Genomic DNA, 16,524 nt, shown 5'->3' with positions numbered 1-16,524 from the left:
CCTAAATAATAATTCTGTTTCTTAAGAGAACTGACTGCAGTTGATCCATTCCACATTCCAAAGAGCACGCCTAATTAAAACAACCATCCACCTTCCCATCTCTATGTGTGTACATTAAGCAGATTGTAGACAGGAATTTGTTGCCAACTTCAGTACGGGTTTGAAATGTCATTGTAGTCACAGACTTGGTCAAGGTTATCTGATCAAGTCTTTATATATTTAGGGGAGGCAGGAGTAGAAAGAAAAAAAGACATTGTGAATTTAGCAATTTGTTTTTCCCTTTAGGGTATCCTGAAAACTTCAGCCAAAAATTATTTTATGGGTTAATATCCCTAAAGGAACCTGAAAGAACTTTATATCCATTTAGTTTTAAATGCCTCAAAACCCCAAAATGTATTCAGATTTATATAAAAATAGGTAGGGCAGCAAAAAGGCCTTTCACTCCCATGAAATTTTCTGGGTTTCTGAAGCATGAGCGTAGACTACAATTGTAAAACCTTTGTCTCCCATTTGGAGACAGCTTCTCTTTGCATTTGGCAGGCTTTATGCAGCTTGCCTAGTGAAAGCTGCAGTCTTTTTATCATACAAGGTTCTTAGCTGGGAAGAAGATTTTTCTGCTTCTTTGTTCTCAACACATGCACAAATACTGACAATACATGGCCCTGTAGCTTCAACAGCTGTTGAATGCACAATTTCCACACGAGTTAGAGTTGAAAATAGGAATGAGGTCTTTTTCTGAACTCTGTTTTAAATGTTTGTAATGTTTCAAACTATTGTGAGTGTTTCTTCATAGGAAATAACTAATGAAACAAGAGCCCAAGGTTCTCGACTGTAACCATTGTGTCATTCATTTTGCGTGCATATAGTGTGCTCAACAGCGGAGGGCTGTAAGTACAGCTGCAACAGAATTATTGAATCATAACACTACCAAGCTCTTTGACAGTGCTTTTCATCTACAGTACTTTGCAAAGGATGTCAATATTATTCCTATTTACAAGCAGATGAATGGAAACTGTAACTAGTGAACCACTGTTGATACCTACTCAAAAGGCAGCAAAATGCCTGTAGGGAAAAAGAGTACCCATTCTGGTAACTGCCTTTTCATCACCAGAAATGAAGGTATAAACACACAAAACCTCCTGGATTCATTTCCTTGTGTTAAGCTTCAATAATGTGGGTTAGAATTGTTTATCATTTTAGAACCCTTTGTTAGACAGAGGTTTATGAAATGAAAGCCCTTTCTCCCCTTTTACTTCTGCTCTGTTCAAGCATTGTGAATTTTTATTTTATGATCGTCTTCTTTAGGGGAAGGAAAAAAAAAACATGCCAGGCTTGTATCTTGTTACTCGTACAAAAGTAATGAAGTATAATTACCTTCTGAGATAGTGCTGAAGTAATTTTCCTGATAGATTTAGCAGAAATATTTCTTGAGATTGGATGTGTTAATCAAGTATGTGTTTTACTCTGCTGTAGCTTTAGTGGTCATCCTTCAAACCTGTCTTCATTCTCCACACTAATAAAAAAGAATCTGGATTTCAGGAGAGACTAACAAAAAAAAAAAAAACCAAACCAAAAAAACCCCAAACCCCAAGCCCTCCAAACAACAAAACACCCTAGTGCTAAAGCCTGATCACTGGACACACTGTCTTTTGTTGGTTCATCTGAGACTGTCATGTCCTTCACTGGAATTCTGAAACATGCAGCAATAAGGGGCCTGGTACAGTTCAGCTTATAACGCTCCCTACTCTGCTTGTTTTGGGTTTATTAATTTATTTATTTTTTTATTTATTTATTTTTAAAGCATTTGACCCAAGTGTACAAAGATTGTACAGGATCACTGTTTGCTTGTGGGTGCTGTAGAAGGAATTTATGTTATATTGCAAAGCGCTGCATGGTTTGGACATCAGCATGGGAGTGTTGGGGGCTTTTTGGCAACACCTAGATCTCTGAGGACAAGGCTGTCATTCTTATGGCCGTTTGGAGTGACACTTCTACACTATGAGGTATGCAGACATTGTAGGCAATGAGGCTGTGGCATGAACAAAGCTTGTCATCTTTCTCAGCTTAGCCTTAGTCTGACGAGGCAGAAACCTAATGTTATTATATGGTTGGTGATATTGGTTGAAACATGAAGAAGCTCATATCTATATAGCACAGCATTAAGCACAATTAATAGTAACATTTTTAGTCCTCTCAAGGGTGTTTTTACTTTTGCTGTCTTTGACAGTCTTATTTTTTTATTTCTAGCTCCTCCTTAGATTTGCCCAACTGGTGTATGAGAACTGCCTTAACCAGATATTAAGTAAAGGTCAGCAGCTACAGTGATCATCCAGAGGTACATTAATCCCAAGGCTTATGGTCAAAAGTAAGTGAAACATCAAAAGGAGGCTACTGCACATCCAGATTCCCCTAAATATTTCCACTTTTTTTGTTCAGTAATTTTATCAGGGCAGAACCAGTGTTCATTGGCCATTTGTCTGTGATTTCCAGCTACTCAGCAAGACAACTAGCATCCTAAAAAGCCATAAACTGGCCCATTTTAGGGGAACAGATGTTATATACTTTGATTCCAGCATTTCCAGATAGTCTCACAGCAACTCTACATGTGCTGCCTAAATTCATGCAGCTTCATAGAAAACCCTGGATAAAACAAGAGGTGTATTTCCAATCTAGATAGATAACATTTTTATATATATAATATATATACACACATGCATACACATATATACAGTATTACTTAAAATTTGTGTGTATATAAGCTATTATATATATGTAATATAATGTACTGATTTGTGTATGATATTTTTTCAAAATTCTACTCAAATCACTGTTATTTTTTAGTCTAGTAATTGTCAATATTTGTGCAAAATTTTATTTAATTAAATTGGGTTTTTGTTGGTTTGTTTTTTTTAACACCAGGATTTAATCAATAAACAAATATCTAAGTTAAGTTTATTTAAAACACCTTTTTTAATAGCTATGACAGCTTTATTTTTCTTCTAAATGAGCTGTTCGCTTGCTGTTAACATATTTGTGCTTTTTTAAGATTAGTGCAGAAATAGTACACATCCAGGAAAGAGCTACACTCCACAAAGTGAAGCAAATTTGCAAAAGAATTTAGGCTGTTAGTCATGATATCAGACACCAAGATTTTTAGCACTTAGCCCCTTTGCCTACTGTTAGATTCTTGGAAATTGTATATATGGAAATTGTATTTTGCTATGAGGTTTTATTGTCATTTTCAATAGGCATTCAACAACTGGTGGGGATATACTGGTGTCGCAATATTTAATCTAGTCAACATGTGTGAATTCAGGGAAGAGGGGACATTTTTTTAAGCCCTGGAGATGTCCTCACAGTTTAAGTTCCCTCCCTCTCTAAGTAAGTATCCATATGTTTTCGCAAACATCCTTAATTTTGGTATTACAATGAATACTGCAGAATACCAGGAGCAGCTCCATGTGTCCATCCCACCAGACCTTTAGCCACTGTCACCTCAGTCTTTTCATTCTCCTCTTCTGCTAAGCAGGGATAGTGGTGGCGATGAATGGGGCAGTGCATGTGCTGGCACCAAAACTTCCAGAAGAGGAAGGCCATGTCCCAACCTGCTGGGACCCCCACTGGGGGTCAGGAAAAGTGGCCACTGAGACCCAACTTAGGTGCAGGGCTCAAAAGGGGTTGCCAAAGTAAAAGTAAGGGCTGCTACTGAATTGTCCTCTGACCAGTCCTTAACCTGGGGCTACTAATGTCCCACAGCATCATTTTCAGCTTAGGGTCAGGCAGGGCCAGCTCCTGCAATGGAGACAGTGGATTTCATCCCCACTAGAGGAGGTTTGTAACCCTCTCACCGTTTCTGAGTCTTATTCTTCTGCCTGGATGAAGTAAGGATCGTGCACATGCTTGCAGCAAGCCCAGCACCACAACACACCAGAAGGGGAAATAAACTGCATCTTCTTATTAGCCCTTGGTAGGGGAGATCATTACCAGGTAAAAAGCAGTTAAGCTACCCCTGCAGGATACTATGCCTGTTTGAATGAACCAAAAACCCCAACATTTTATTTTAATTACTATTGAAGATATCACAAACCCTACGTGGCTATTTCTAATCTGAACTGGTGTCAACAATGCAGTAAATATTGGGATTAAGCTCAACTGTGCGTTTTTAAGGTTTACTTGCAAAGATAAAAGACCTGTAGAGGGGGTAGAAGTGGGGAAAAAAAAAGTGAGCTAGTGATCACAAGAAGCAACTTAGGCAGGTATATTTATTCAGATAACATAGTGTATCACCATCGTGAATTTGCATTTGTAGGTTTGCAGCTTTTCCCAGCCTTCGATTAAAATTTCAAAAAATTTAAAGGCATTCATTGATGTGATGTCATTTTAAGTGTCTAGTGTCACAGATTCCTGATGACATGCATTATGGGTACCTCTTCAGACTTTTTTTTTTTTTCGGAATTCACTTGTTTATTGCTAGTGTAAAAAGGCCACCTTTATTTGTGTGTCTTCATAGGTCAACCTTGCAACTGGGTTTAAGGATAAACAAAAGCCACACACTGCAGTTGCTGTTTCAGAGATTGCAGCATAAACATGTCAGAAAGGCAAGGAGGGATTTTTTGGCTTTTGACTGGGGCAGTGGCCAAAGAGAGTATGAGAACCAGTGTGTGGGTGGACGTATATGTATGCAGGCATATATGGTCTGGTTTGGTTTTAAGCAAGTAGTTTACATCAAAAAATAGTTCATGGAGGGAAGGCAATATTGTTAAAATTATTTCATAGAAGTGATATTTCTATGTTATTCTACTAGGGGCATTTGCTCACGAAGCCATTGCTGTCAACTTCTATAGAAATATTCTATGGTTCTTTTAGTGACAAAGTATCTCATTCTCACTAACAATTTGTGAAAGAGGTTTTTCCGTTTATTTGAATGAAAAATGCTGCATAACATGCTCCAAAGAGTAACCTAAAATAAATACAGTGATCCATATTAGTTTGCTGAATATCTTGTTTCAACCCAAATTTTAGTGATAACACACATGCCTGTATCACTTTGCTTAGGTTTAAAAAAAATGTAGGTTTATTTACAGTAGAGAAAATACTTTGTTTGCTTCTTGTGTAATGTACCAGCATAACCTTAAAAGATTTGCTTCCAGTAACAAAAAGATAAAAATCTATCAGATGGAGATAAACACTAATGAAGACATGAACATATAAAAGAATTAAAGGATGTCAATATGGTTGTAAATTGCCGGTTTTTAAGTTGCCCTAATGTTTGCTGTGATAACAACAACAACAACAATAATAATAATAATCATCATCATCATCATCAGAATAACAGAAACTTTTAGGATAATTTAAGTCCAGTTTTAAATCTGAAATTGACTTTTAAGCATCTACTTTTAATTTGAAAGCTTTTTGGTTTTTTTTTTTTTTTTCCTGAGCAGAAAGCTTTGCTGATATGTGCTGATAACGAGCATAATTTAGCATTGAGGGGGGTAGATACCCTCAAGATTTCTCAAGTTACTCCTTGCAATATGAACTACCATTCATGGGTACTCAGGAAGGTCCTGTTGTGGCAAGACTCACTGCTTGTTTCTCTGGGAGAGAGGAGACAAGGAAGCCACGAGTATTAAACAGCAAGTTGCAAAAGCAAAAGTCAGTGATGAAATTGTAAAGAAAAGGAATTATTTAGAAAAAAAACTCAGACAAGTCACTAGGCAGCATTCACTTCCATGCCATTTTGGTTTTCTTATGCATTAGAGCAGTTATCCTAGCAAGTGTTGCATCGTTTGGTATGTAGGGCATTTGAAGATGCAAAGATAATTAAGGAAAGGGGACAAAAAACACACCACACAGACTTACCACATATTGTATGTATCTTTGCTTTTTTTTTTTTTCTTTTTAAACAGTGTTTAAGAAAAATATGCTGTGTTACCATAACAAACTAAAATACTCTCTCAACCTCTTAAGAGTTTAGTTTTTGTTTTCATTTCTTTTGGTTCCCGGTAGGTTTTATTTGTCCTTGTTCTATTTTATAAAACTTTTTCTCATCATTAATGGCTTCATGAAGAAGAAATAAGGGAGAATTATGAGCACAAAAGACAGCTGACAGTTGTGTATGTTGTCACTTTCTCCTGTGCCACTCATAGGTGGGTAAGGGTACAGAAGAAATAGGGCATAATATTTTATAGAACACAGTCAGACAGGAATTCCAGCTGACATTCATGTAAGCAAAAGGGAACATTTTCCTCATATAAAATCATTGTTTAAATCCCAACCATACATAGCTATGGAATAATGGGGGTCACTCTTTTTCTACTACTTCAGTAAGATACTGCAGCAAGCTAATGATTTTACAAGACAGATGGTTCAAAGCATTGATTTGCTGCAAATTGCTCAATCCATAACTAATGAGCAGCTCTACAGGTTTTCAGTAAATCAATCCCATTAGAATTTTCAGTTTGCATAAGAACATATTACTTAATCTGCAGACACAGGATGATTTTTTTGTAACCTTCAGCAGCCCCTTGTTGCTGGTTTTTTTTTTTAAACTCTCTTAAGTTTCTATGGGTGAGTTGGATAAAATCCCTGTCTTGAGGATTCTTACATCATGCCTGAAAAATACACTGTCTACTTCTACACAGGCACACATGCATCCCCTGTCAAGACCTAGATATTCCCTTGCAGAAGACAGTTAACATCCAAGGAGGCAGGACGAGATGACAAATGGAATTCAGTCTCTGTCACCTGTAGCACTAAAACTCTGCCCCAATTTGAAGATGTATTAGTTTTTACACCTGTAAGAGTGTGAAGTCAAATGGCAACTATTATTTGGACCCACACAAGTAATTCTTCATAACAAGCTGAAATCTCTTCCGTATGAAAAAAATAGCAAAGGCAAAAACCTCTATGGATTGAGTGACAGGACTTTTGTCACATATCTGCTCTATGGAAGCAGGAAATGGAGAACTATGCTCGCTAACAGATTAAGTTCTAGATTATTAATGGTGATGCCAGTATATTTGTACTATGTTTTCTCCGGCTTTGTAAGAAAAGGGTCAGTGCTATCATTATCAATTACTACAACAAGACCATTTTAGGCAATATAGTTATAGGGAAGCAGAAGTTAAAATCCTGTCAATTAATTCATAGACTCTGAAAAAACATTGTATTGGTTGTTACAAAAAAGCAATGTGGCTGCAGGCCTGTTAGTATGGGAGTGTTGAATCATCCCACTCCAACTGCTCTCGCCTGGTGGCATTCTGTTTGTCTCCCTTTTGGACAATAACTTCCTCTTCCTCCTCCTCCTCCTCCTCCTCCTCCTCCTCTTCACTTTCATCTGATTCAGTACTGGTTGTATCTTCCTCTTCATCTTCTATTTCTTCTTCCTCACTCTCCTCTTCTGTCTGGTGAGGTTTTTCATATTTCTACAGTACATTTAAAGAAATGAAAGAGAGACAGTAGAAGAAAAGTGCCTTCTTCCTAACCAGTGGCGGTGAGAATGTAAGTATTTATTCTACATTTAGAAATGCTAACATTCTGGGGAAATCTCCTTTCCATCATTATGTGACTATTTTGCAATTATGTGACTATTAGGCATCAAATATAATACAACTCAGTAGTAAATATTCAAAAACTACTGTAACAGAATGGAATGTCAATAAGTAATATCTGTTAGGCTGCCAAAATTTAATCTTTCAGTGTCAGTTTCTTTAAACTGCTGATCATCTCCCCTCCTTCTAGTGTATTTGTGCTTACATTAAGAAGTTAAACACACAGTAACTATATCATCTTGGGTGCCTAGGGTGCTAATGCAGATGGAGGGGAAGTGGTGTTCTATGCAAGAATTCCTCACCATCCTATTTAGTAATTATATATAACAACAACTCTTAAGTGCTCAATTACATATTATCATGGTGTATGGAGCCGAAAACTGAGATGGGGTCCTGCATGTACATATATGCAACTGTTCTGCCAAGCCTAAAGAAGTGTAGGCTGAAAGAGGCTTAAAACTCACTGCTGAGTCAGCTACCAGTCCAGACAGTAACTCCTGGTAGTATCATGATATAATACTATGCCTCAGTTATGTACCTCCATGGGGTTGACAGTAATAGTCAGAGCAGAATCATCCCAATCCATTTCATTTTCTTTACTTCCTTCATTGTCTGCAGAGCTGTGCTGGTGAGCTGTCCGAATTCGATAGACCCCCAAGGTTATGATGAAAATAAGGATGCTCACACAGATTATGATAACAATGGTAGCCACACTTGGAACAACTGGAAGAAAAGGTAGAAAAGGGAATGGGCTTATATTTGTGGCAGAAATTGCCTACGAAACACTAAATACATTGTCTATTTTTTTCCCCTCAGCATCTCTTCCTTTGGCTTGAGAATCAACACAGCCATCTGCCATGTGCCTGGGACTACAGAAGCTGTTGACAAGTGCCTACCTACTAAGGCAGAGCATACACAAATGGTGTTTATAGATATCTTATAATGAGGATTATAAATCATAACTAAAAAGTGAGTATGCCTACCATTTGTTCCTTAAGCCACTTTATTACAGAAGCCAAGTAGTCAATCAGTGCAGAATCAGTTAGTTTCAGAACAACTGTTTTTGCAATAAGGTTCAGTTTTCTCACCTGCATGTTGCCCCCTTCTGATTACAGCTGAGGCGTTAACATCACTTGTGAGAAAAAAGGGTATCTGAAAGCTTATATTTTCAAAGGTTTCAAACATTGGCACTGTGATTTAAATCTAAATTTCCGAGAAATAAAATAGCACATTGCCACTCTATTTGCCTGTGTCACAACCTTCCTGGGAGACTCTTGAGATTCAAGACATTTTTCCTCACTGTTCTGTTGCACTCTGAGAAGCCTTTGTATCCACCTAGTCAGAGGAAGAAATCTCTCTGAACTACTCTTACATTATCAGCTTTGTATTTAGGTTAGTGGAGAAGTGATGCCACTTTCAATGTACTTTTGCTACTTAGTAGTTCTGTACCCCATTTTATTGCCTTCCCCTGCCTGTAACAATGGAAATCTGAAATCAGAACAATATTAATGTAAAGAAGAAAGAACTAGTTTGTAATAGTTGGTTTTGTAAAAATTCAGTTTCATGTTAGTAAAAGGTCTGTACAAGTGAACAGAAAAATACAGTAATTTTCTAAGCATATCTGTATATAACTGCTTATAACTACCCACACTTTACATCAGCTTTACTTCTTTACATATGTATCATTTAGCTAAAAAGGTGTCAGAATCCAGCATTTAAACAGCTATCTGTACTCTGGGTTTAACTTCTTTGAAAAGGCTTCAGATTTGGGTATATATTTTAACTCATATAGTCCAAAAATTCAATTTAAATTCTGTATTTAATATATACTGCTGCCCCTATGGACCTATCTTCTCTCCAGAGAGCTCCAGACTGAGGCCTGGACAGCAGCTAATAGAAGCACAGTGGCAATTACGTATTTAAAAAATAATACAAGAATTTCTTCTTTTTGCTTAGAAAAGGGTGGGCAGAAATTAATACACCACAGAAATACAGATGTACAAAGACAATATGAGCATAATTATTATCCTTCATACTGTTCAGTACTAGAAACAAGACATTTTCTTAACACTGTAGGTCAGAGCAATAAAGAGTTTAGAAAGGATACCAGTTTTTAATCACAAAGTACCTCCTCAGAAAGGAAGAGGAGAATTCAAATTTACCTTCATTCATACCTATGCAATGATCTCTGAGGTTTCACAAGCTGTAACTATGGACTACAGGGCTTTACTTGGTGACCAGACTGGATCACAAGGAAAATACTGACATACCAGAATCATTATGAACAGTCTCTCTAAAGTCATCACATACCTGAGTTGTGAACAACACTTATGCTTCCCTCTGGGTGGTGGACAGATTGGAGGAATTGCGGCTGTACTATCATATGATTTACATGCTCCATGAAGTTGGAGTTGGAGCTGTGTAGAATATTAACCTGGCACAAGAGAAAAATAAGAGATCAGATACTAAAGAGTGCTCCATACATTACATTGAACTATGAAGTTCATCAGCAGATAGGAGCATTATTATATAGATCTTAAAGGGCAAATTAACTTTTTCATGGCAGGGAAAAATACACACATTAATATATTCCTCATTTCTAGCATTAAAAATGCATCCTAACATTTCTAGCTGTAGACAATGAAGTGGCACAGAAAAGTAGTGGATAAGAAGGGACATTTTCCTCTATACTAATCAGCTTTTCTGTGTTCCCTGAAAGTTAGTGGAAGACTTGTCACTTTGAACATGACAGAGAATGTATCAAACTCACTGAGATTAAAACCAAATCAGTAAGAGAGAATTAAAAGAGGTTTTAGTTTTTCCTGCATCCCTACTTTCAGAGTGACTTTCTTTGAAGATACCGTAGCTGTTCTCTGTCCTACTGATAGTTATGTTTTAAGCAAGATCCCTGAAGTCATTGTCAGGGCTGCAGAATGCTAAGGTGAAAAGCCTTTTCGATACAACTTAGACACGTAAAAACTTTCAGAAGCAAGTATTAACTTTTGAGCCTATTGCTAAGAAGGTCCTGCCCTTTTCTGTAGGTACTTGGTACGTGGGTTCCAGGCAGGATAAGTGGGTTCTTCAGAATAGGTCCACAATTCCTGCTGAGCTGCATCAGCAGCAGTTCTCAGTCCCTGGGCCATTGTACTGCACTAGACTTGGTACCAGCGCTCATAAGCTCAAGAGAGCTATCTAAATATTCCTGTGGTGACCATGTCTGGGTAACGGATCCAAGACAATGTGACAGATGAAGTCCATCCTATGCGTTCGTTACCTGTATCCTGACTTTCCTCCCCAAAGAAATCTGAAATCATGTAAATTACCGGGAATGATCTCCATCTGACGAAGGACAAATTATAAAACTTATTGTAAGGGGGTAGTGCTTGGAATAACTGAAAAGGTGAATGCTGCAGGAAAGAAAAGTATATCAGGTTCAGTTAAAAAAGAACTAATCTAAGGAAAAGAATGAGGCTGTAATGATTTACTTTCGAGCAGGTGTATAAAAAATCTTCAAAAAGACCTGTAGATATTTTACATCATGGAAAAACAATGATGATGACCTTAGCCTCCATTCTGTTTTAACAGGAGGTAATCCTCTGTGTTAGTGGAGTTCAAGACGAGGGTCATCTCCTTACATATGCAACAGAATAGGAAGACCCACACTGAGGAATGCCCACAGAAGTCAGCTCCCTATTTGAATGGAACACAGAGTTTTACCTCTATGTGATTATAGTTACCAGAATTTGCCACTCATTTTACATATTTTAAAGAAACCTCAGTGTTGCTGAAGATGAGGCTAACGCTCAGCCTCAGTGCTGGAAAAAAAACCCCAACTTGACTAAATGATTGCCTACCTCCAGGTTAAATTCATTGCTAGTGTAACGTCCATTTAGCTCTGAGCACTTAACTCTGAACTTTCTGTCAAAGGTGGCAGAAGTGTACCAGTTACGATACCGAATTTGCCGAAGAACCTCTTCATAGTTGTGCATGCTGTCCACACCTGAAATGGAGATAGAGCAGTAATAATCTCAAGGATATGCTATGTAACAAATGCTCTGTGCAGTACAGGAGAAATCAAATGTTCACAGAAAATACAAAATTTGGCAGAATTATCTGAAAATGGCAGTGCGTCAAATATTCCCTGATAGAGCCTCTGGCTGCTACTAAACTACGTGAGAACAGTTTTTGGAAATGAATGTAGGTCCATAATGGAGAGGAACAAATACAACAGCAAAGATCTAGAATGAACTATTTAGTAATTGAAAAAAACAGCCAACGAGTTACCAGCGCTGTGCAGAAGCGCTGAGGAATCCCTTCATTCCCACATTCCGCTGTGATGGTCTGCAAGAACCGCCACATTTAATGAAAGCAGTGTTGCTCTTTTCCTTATTTGGGGAGTAGCAGGAGGTTATGCTAAGATCAAGACAAAGCTGTGCTGTATTCCAAAGGATAAACACAGCAAACCCAGAGATCAAGAATTGACTGTGCTTTTTGAGACACAGACTCTCCTGGAATATTTTACAGTTAGTACATCACAGATTTCTGCCTAGTTTCTTTCAAATTAATCATTTCATTCCAATAATGTAATTGTTGGTGGGAAGAAATAAGGGAAAGCAAAGTCCATGAACGTACCATAGATTGAATATCCTGCTGTGGAATTTGTGGCATCTAGATGTTTTCCTTGAAGTTCCTCATGATCTAGTTCTAAACACTCTTGTTCAGGATCTAGTTCTGCGCCAATGACCAAAATATCACAGAAATCCAAGTTGTGGAGCATTTCCTCTAATACGACTGGCTTATTGGCTGTGAACACATGGCATATACCATGAAAAAAAGAAGTAAGTAAGAAAGATAAATGATCACAAAACAGCTCAGTCACTTTGTGTGCTTTGTATCACGGCTTTCAATTTTTGCAAAGGTGGCTGAATTGGTTTTTCGACGATATTAAATACAGCATACTTGAAGCAAATCTAAAGAGAAGTGTCTTGCCTGTTCAGGTGCTACGATAATGAAGGCCTACAAATACCTAGTGAGATAGAAAATATATTGCTCTCTAATAAAAAGCATTCAAGAACAGTACCGGAAGTAGAAAACTGAAATTTAATCCTGGAAATAAATTCATGTAAACTATTCTGTTTTTTCAACACTGTTTTGGTACCATGTTGGTATCACACATTCATTGTTCTTTTCAAGGAAAACCCAATTGGAAAAATACATGTCAAATATGTCTATGCTTGGACGATTCTCTCAGTTACGCTATGGCACAGAAAGAATTTGCATTACAAAGAACACAGTCACCTATCCAAGAACATGGCATTAACATAAATTGCAAGATCTTGTGCTGTGTGACTTGGAGAAATTGAGTTGTAAACTGACTATCCTGCAGTACCTATGATTTTAAAAAAAAATCTGTCTCTGGAAAAAGAGTAGCGATTTAATATTTTAATTCTCTGGTCAATTTAGCACAGACTGTCTGGTAAGACTGCTTAACCAGCTCCCTGAGGGTACTGTAGGGAGAGAGACTACAACCTTGGACCTCAGTACCCATTTTGCAATTTTCATTTTAGAGGGTATATGGGGAAGGAAGGCACAGACAGAAAAGCCTTGTGCCCTCGACTCCCAACTCCTGGTACAATGAATTTGGGTATCTGAACTCTAGGTACAGCTCTATCTTAGCCAGAAATGCAGACCCAACTCAAATTTGCAGGGAAGGCAAATCTGAATATTGTTAAGGCTTATGAGTGGGACTATTTCATGAGCTGCTATGAGACAGGCAAGAGCTGGGCTGCAGAGTGAGGGAAAAGCCTGACCAGGTCAGCTTTGCTGCTCTGACTGTCGGTGGGCAATTTTAGCTGTTGGTGGGATCCCACTGATTTCTCTTCTGAGGCAGAACAAGCATCAACATATTGGCATTTCAGGGGCCCTCTGCAGGGAAATAAGGCCTCAGAGCCATAGCCATGCTGCTGCCTGTGGCAACTGCCTGATCTGCTTTTGATGAGAGACAGACCTAACTGGCCCTGTGACTAAAGAATACTCAGTGAGTCAATCAGCTTTCTCAGCCTAGCCATGTGCATCTCTGCTATAGTCATGGTGGCAAGGTTATGGTAATTCCCAGTAAATAGAAAAATAGCTATAGTTAGATATAGGTCAAGATATATGTCTGTCTTTGCCTTTGTCAGATAATAACTGGGCCAAGAGAAATAATGATTCAAGCTTATAACGCAGGAATTGAGACTTAGAATTCAATAATTTTTTTGCAAAACACAGTTATTCCCAAAGCAAATTATTATTTACCCATTTTAACCACTCAGTGGCAATAAACGAGAGAGGACATTAGGACCTTGACTTTCAAGGAATTAAACAGTAGGTTAAGAAATGCTGCAATATTGTGGCTCAAGGTGAGACTCAGGCTTTTTAGGTTACAAGGTTCTACAACAGTAATTATATCAATAATTGTATTGGGGAAAATGAGGATAGACATAATTTATGAACTAAACTGGAGGGCAGTAGTTCCTAATTCACTGAACAGTTTTGAAGACAGCAAAACATTTAGGGACATGGAACATCATACATTCATTTTGTCTTAAGTGATGGATAATGGTCACTATTTTCTATGCAAGACTTCATTTTTTTACATACTGTAATTGTATGCAGTTGATGATATGACACACTTTCCAGCCTTCAGAGGACAGATGCAGTTTTGGGCAAGTGATAAGCAGATTACAGAGCATGGCTTCAGGGAATCCATGCCCCCACACTTGCACATCATTAGTGATTTTTATCTTTTCGAGAGATGCTGCTTATTCTAGTCAAAAAAATTTTGTTTAGAATGACTCCTCAGATTGCTAGGCTTTTCATTTACCTTGCGCACAAACATCCAAAAGGAAGATTTATAGACAATTATTTCAAATCTTATTTATGTTTTTCAATATTTACCTAGTGTCAAATAATACATAACACACATAGCTCAGCATTAGAATAAACTGCCATCACTGAAAAAAATATCTTTGCAAATTATTATATTTACATTATATAGGTGGGAAATTGAGGCACAGGATTACTTTCTCAAGTATCACCCACAAGTCAGTAGCAGAAGTGAAAACATAAGAACAGACTAAATCTCCAACTATTAGTCAATTACTGCTTTCCACTTTGTGATATAATTATCAAAATTCTGTTATAAATAGAAAGATTCTAATGAAAATATGTTCTTCAACAGACTATGTAAAAAAGAGTGGAAAGGAATTATTCTGAAGTAGGGAAATAGTTACTAAATGGAAAAGCTGCTTTTTTTCAAGCAGATACTGATTTATCACTATTTAATACATTTTCCAAGGCATTTAATAGAATGTCTTCAGTATAGCATTACTGCTGCCTAACATCTAAATTAATTTGGGTGAAGTTACTTCCTTTGTGTTACTTGTTTGCACTGTCCTTTAAAAAAATATGAGGGGTCGTGTTACAGAGTAAGGAATAATATTTAAAAGAAAAGAAATCCACAAACCTCTGTCATGTTCTTTTAAGTTCACTGGATGCTCCGTTTTGGTGACTGTGCTGACAATCCTGATGTCAGGTAACAAAATAACACCTCTTTCACTTTCAAATTGTGCAGCTGGTCTAGCAAAGTGGTCCATCCCACTTATTGTAATCTTGGGCTCATTGGCCTGAAACACCATTACATACGCATCTATATCTGGGATACTAATGCAGACATCTTCACCAAAACATCTGAAAAATATATTATTCATTAACTGCATGTAACACATTGCACATCAGAGGGGTGCTGTGCATTGCCCAAAACCCACCTGATGGTTCTTATCCTTTTGTATTGTCTCATATCAGTCTGTTCCATACTTTGACACTGCCACACATAAGGACATGCCCATGTACCACCCAGTACATAGGCCAGCAGTGACAGCAACAGCTCTGTTCCCTCTCATCCCTTCCCACGTTCACAACTACTGAAATTATGTAGGGACACCTTAGCAAAAAGATTCGTGACATGCTCAGTCTTTAGTAAGGTCACTATGAGAATAATATTTGGATTTTTAAATTATATTTAACAAAGTAGGGAATGGTTAAAAAAATTAATTAGATAACAACTACAGTAAACCTAACATTAAATTCTCAAAGTGATATCTAATGAATATAATATACTTATCTTGTTATGTGTGAATAAAAGGGCCTCGTTATCCATTTAAATTGGACCCATCATGAACACATTCTGGCATACCCCAGTATTTACTGGGAACAAAAGGGGCCTATATTAGCATTTTCATCAGAATCAGCACTGTGCTTTGGAAGTGAAACTCCTGACAAAGTCTACCTTACTTCGTCAGGGCACAAAGCTTGGGCCAGCCTTGAAGTGTGCAAACTGGCCTGCTTCCAGTGAGACTACATCAGAAGATGCTCTCCAAACTCTTAGTGTGGTCAGCCCACAGCACTAGAATAAACCTAATATTTAGCAAGAACTGTACGCACAGCAGCTGAGAGTTCTTAGAATTGATGTTTATTTTCACCCTAAAGATCTGCTTTTACTGCACCGTACACCTTGCTGTAACAGAGGGATACCCCAGGGGAGCTCAGGAGTGGCAGACAGCTCTTTGATTATGTAGAACTGTAAACATTATTGTGCAGGTTCTGTCACTATTGTTGCATGAAAATGGAAGGACACGGGTTTTTGTTCAACACCCAACAGCAGTACTTCAGTGAGGACAGCCATATAAGGATACAGACAGACAAAGACTATTTCAAGCATAGCTACAAATACTCTTCTTGTAGATATGTCTTATGTTAGATGTAATAGGCCTGTTTAAAATGTCATGGCTCTAGCTATCGCAGAAGAAACTATAACTTTTTAAAAAGGAACAGTAAAATAAGATTGCAGTAAATGCAAGTACTGTTCAGTCCAGACTGTATGCTCTGAACTATAAACAGAATGCAAGTAAATTACATTAACAAGAAAAGTTTCATA

General features: G+C 37.6%; 1 protein-coding gene across 4 annotated transcripts in view; it reads right to left on the bottom strand.

Moving 5' to 3' along the window:
* Positions 1 to 1,305: 1,305 nt before the first annotated feature.
* CLSTN2 (calsyntenin 2) overlaps positions 1,306 to 16,524 on the bottom strand; it is a 449,932-nt gene continuing 434,713 nt past the window's right edge. For all 4 annotated transcript variants that reach the window (XM_064457344.1, XM_064457346.1, XM_064457343.1 and 1 more), the window contains 6 exons: positions 15,055 to 15,278; positions 12,183 to 12,353; positions 11,405 to 11,550; positions 9,861 to 9,984; positions 8,089 to 8,273; positions 1,306 to 7,424 (listed from right to left, as the gene is read on the bottom strand). In XM_064457344.1, coding sequence (XP_064313414.1) covers positions 7,206 to 7,424; positions 8,089 to 8,273; positions 9,861 to 9,984; positions 11,405 to 11,550; positions 12,183 to 12,353; positions 15,055 to 15,278 — 1,069 coding nt within the window. In that variant the 3' untranslated portion in view covers positions 1,306 to 7,205. The remainder of the gene's footprint in view (positions 7,425 to 8,088; positions 8,274 to 9,860; positions 9,985 to 11,404; positions 11,551 to 12,182; positions 12,354 to 15,054; positions 15,279 to 16,524) is intronic.

Source organism: Phalacrocorax carbo, chromosome 7 (assembly GCF_963921805.1).
Source record: "Phalacrocorax carbo chromosome 7, bPhaCar2.1, whole genome shotgun sequence".
Taxonomy (NCBI): Eukaryota; Metazoa; Chordata; class Aves; order Suliformes; family Phalacrocoracidae; genus Phalacrocorax; species Phalacrocorax carbo.
The sequence above is the reverse complement of the archived record's forward strand: the minus strand, read 5'-3'. Positions and strand labels throughout refer to the sequence as shown.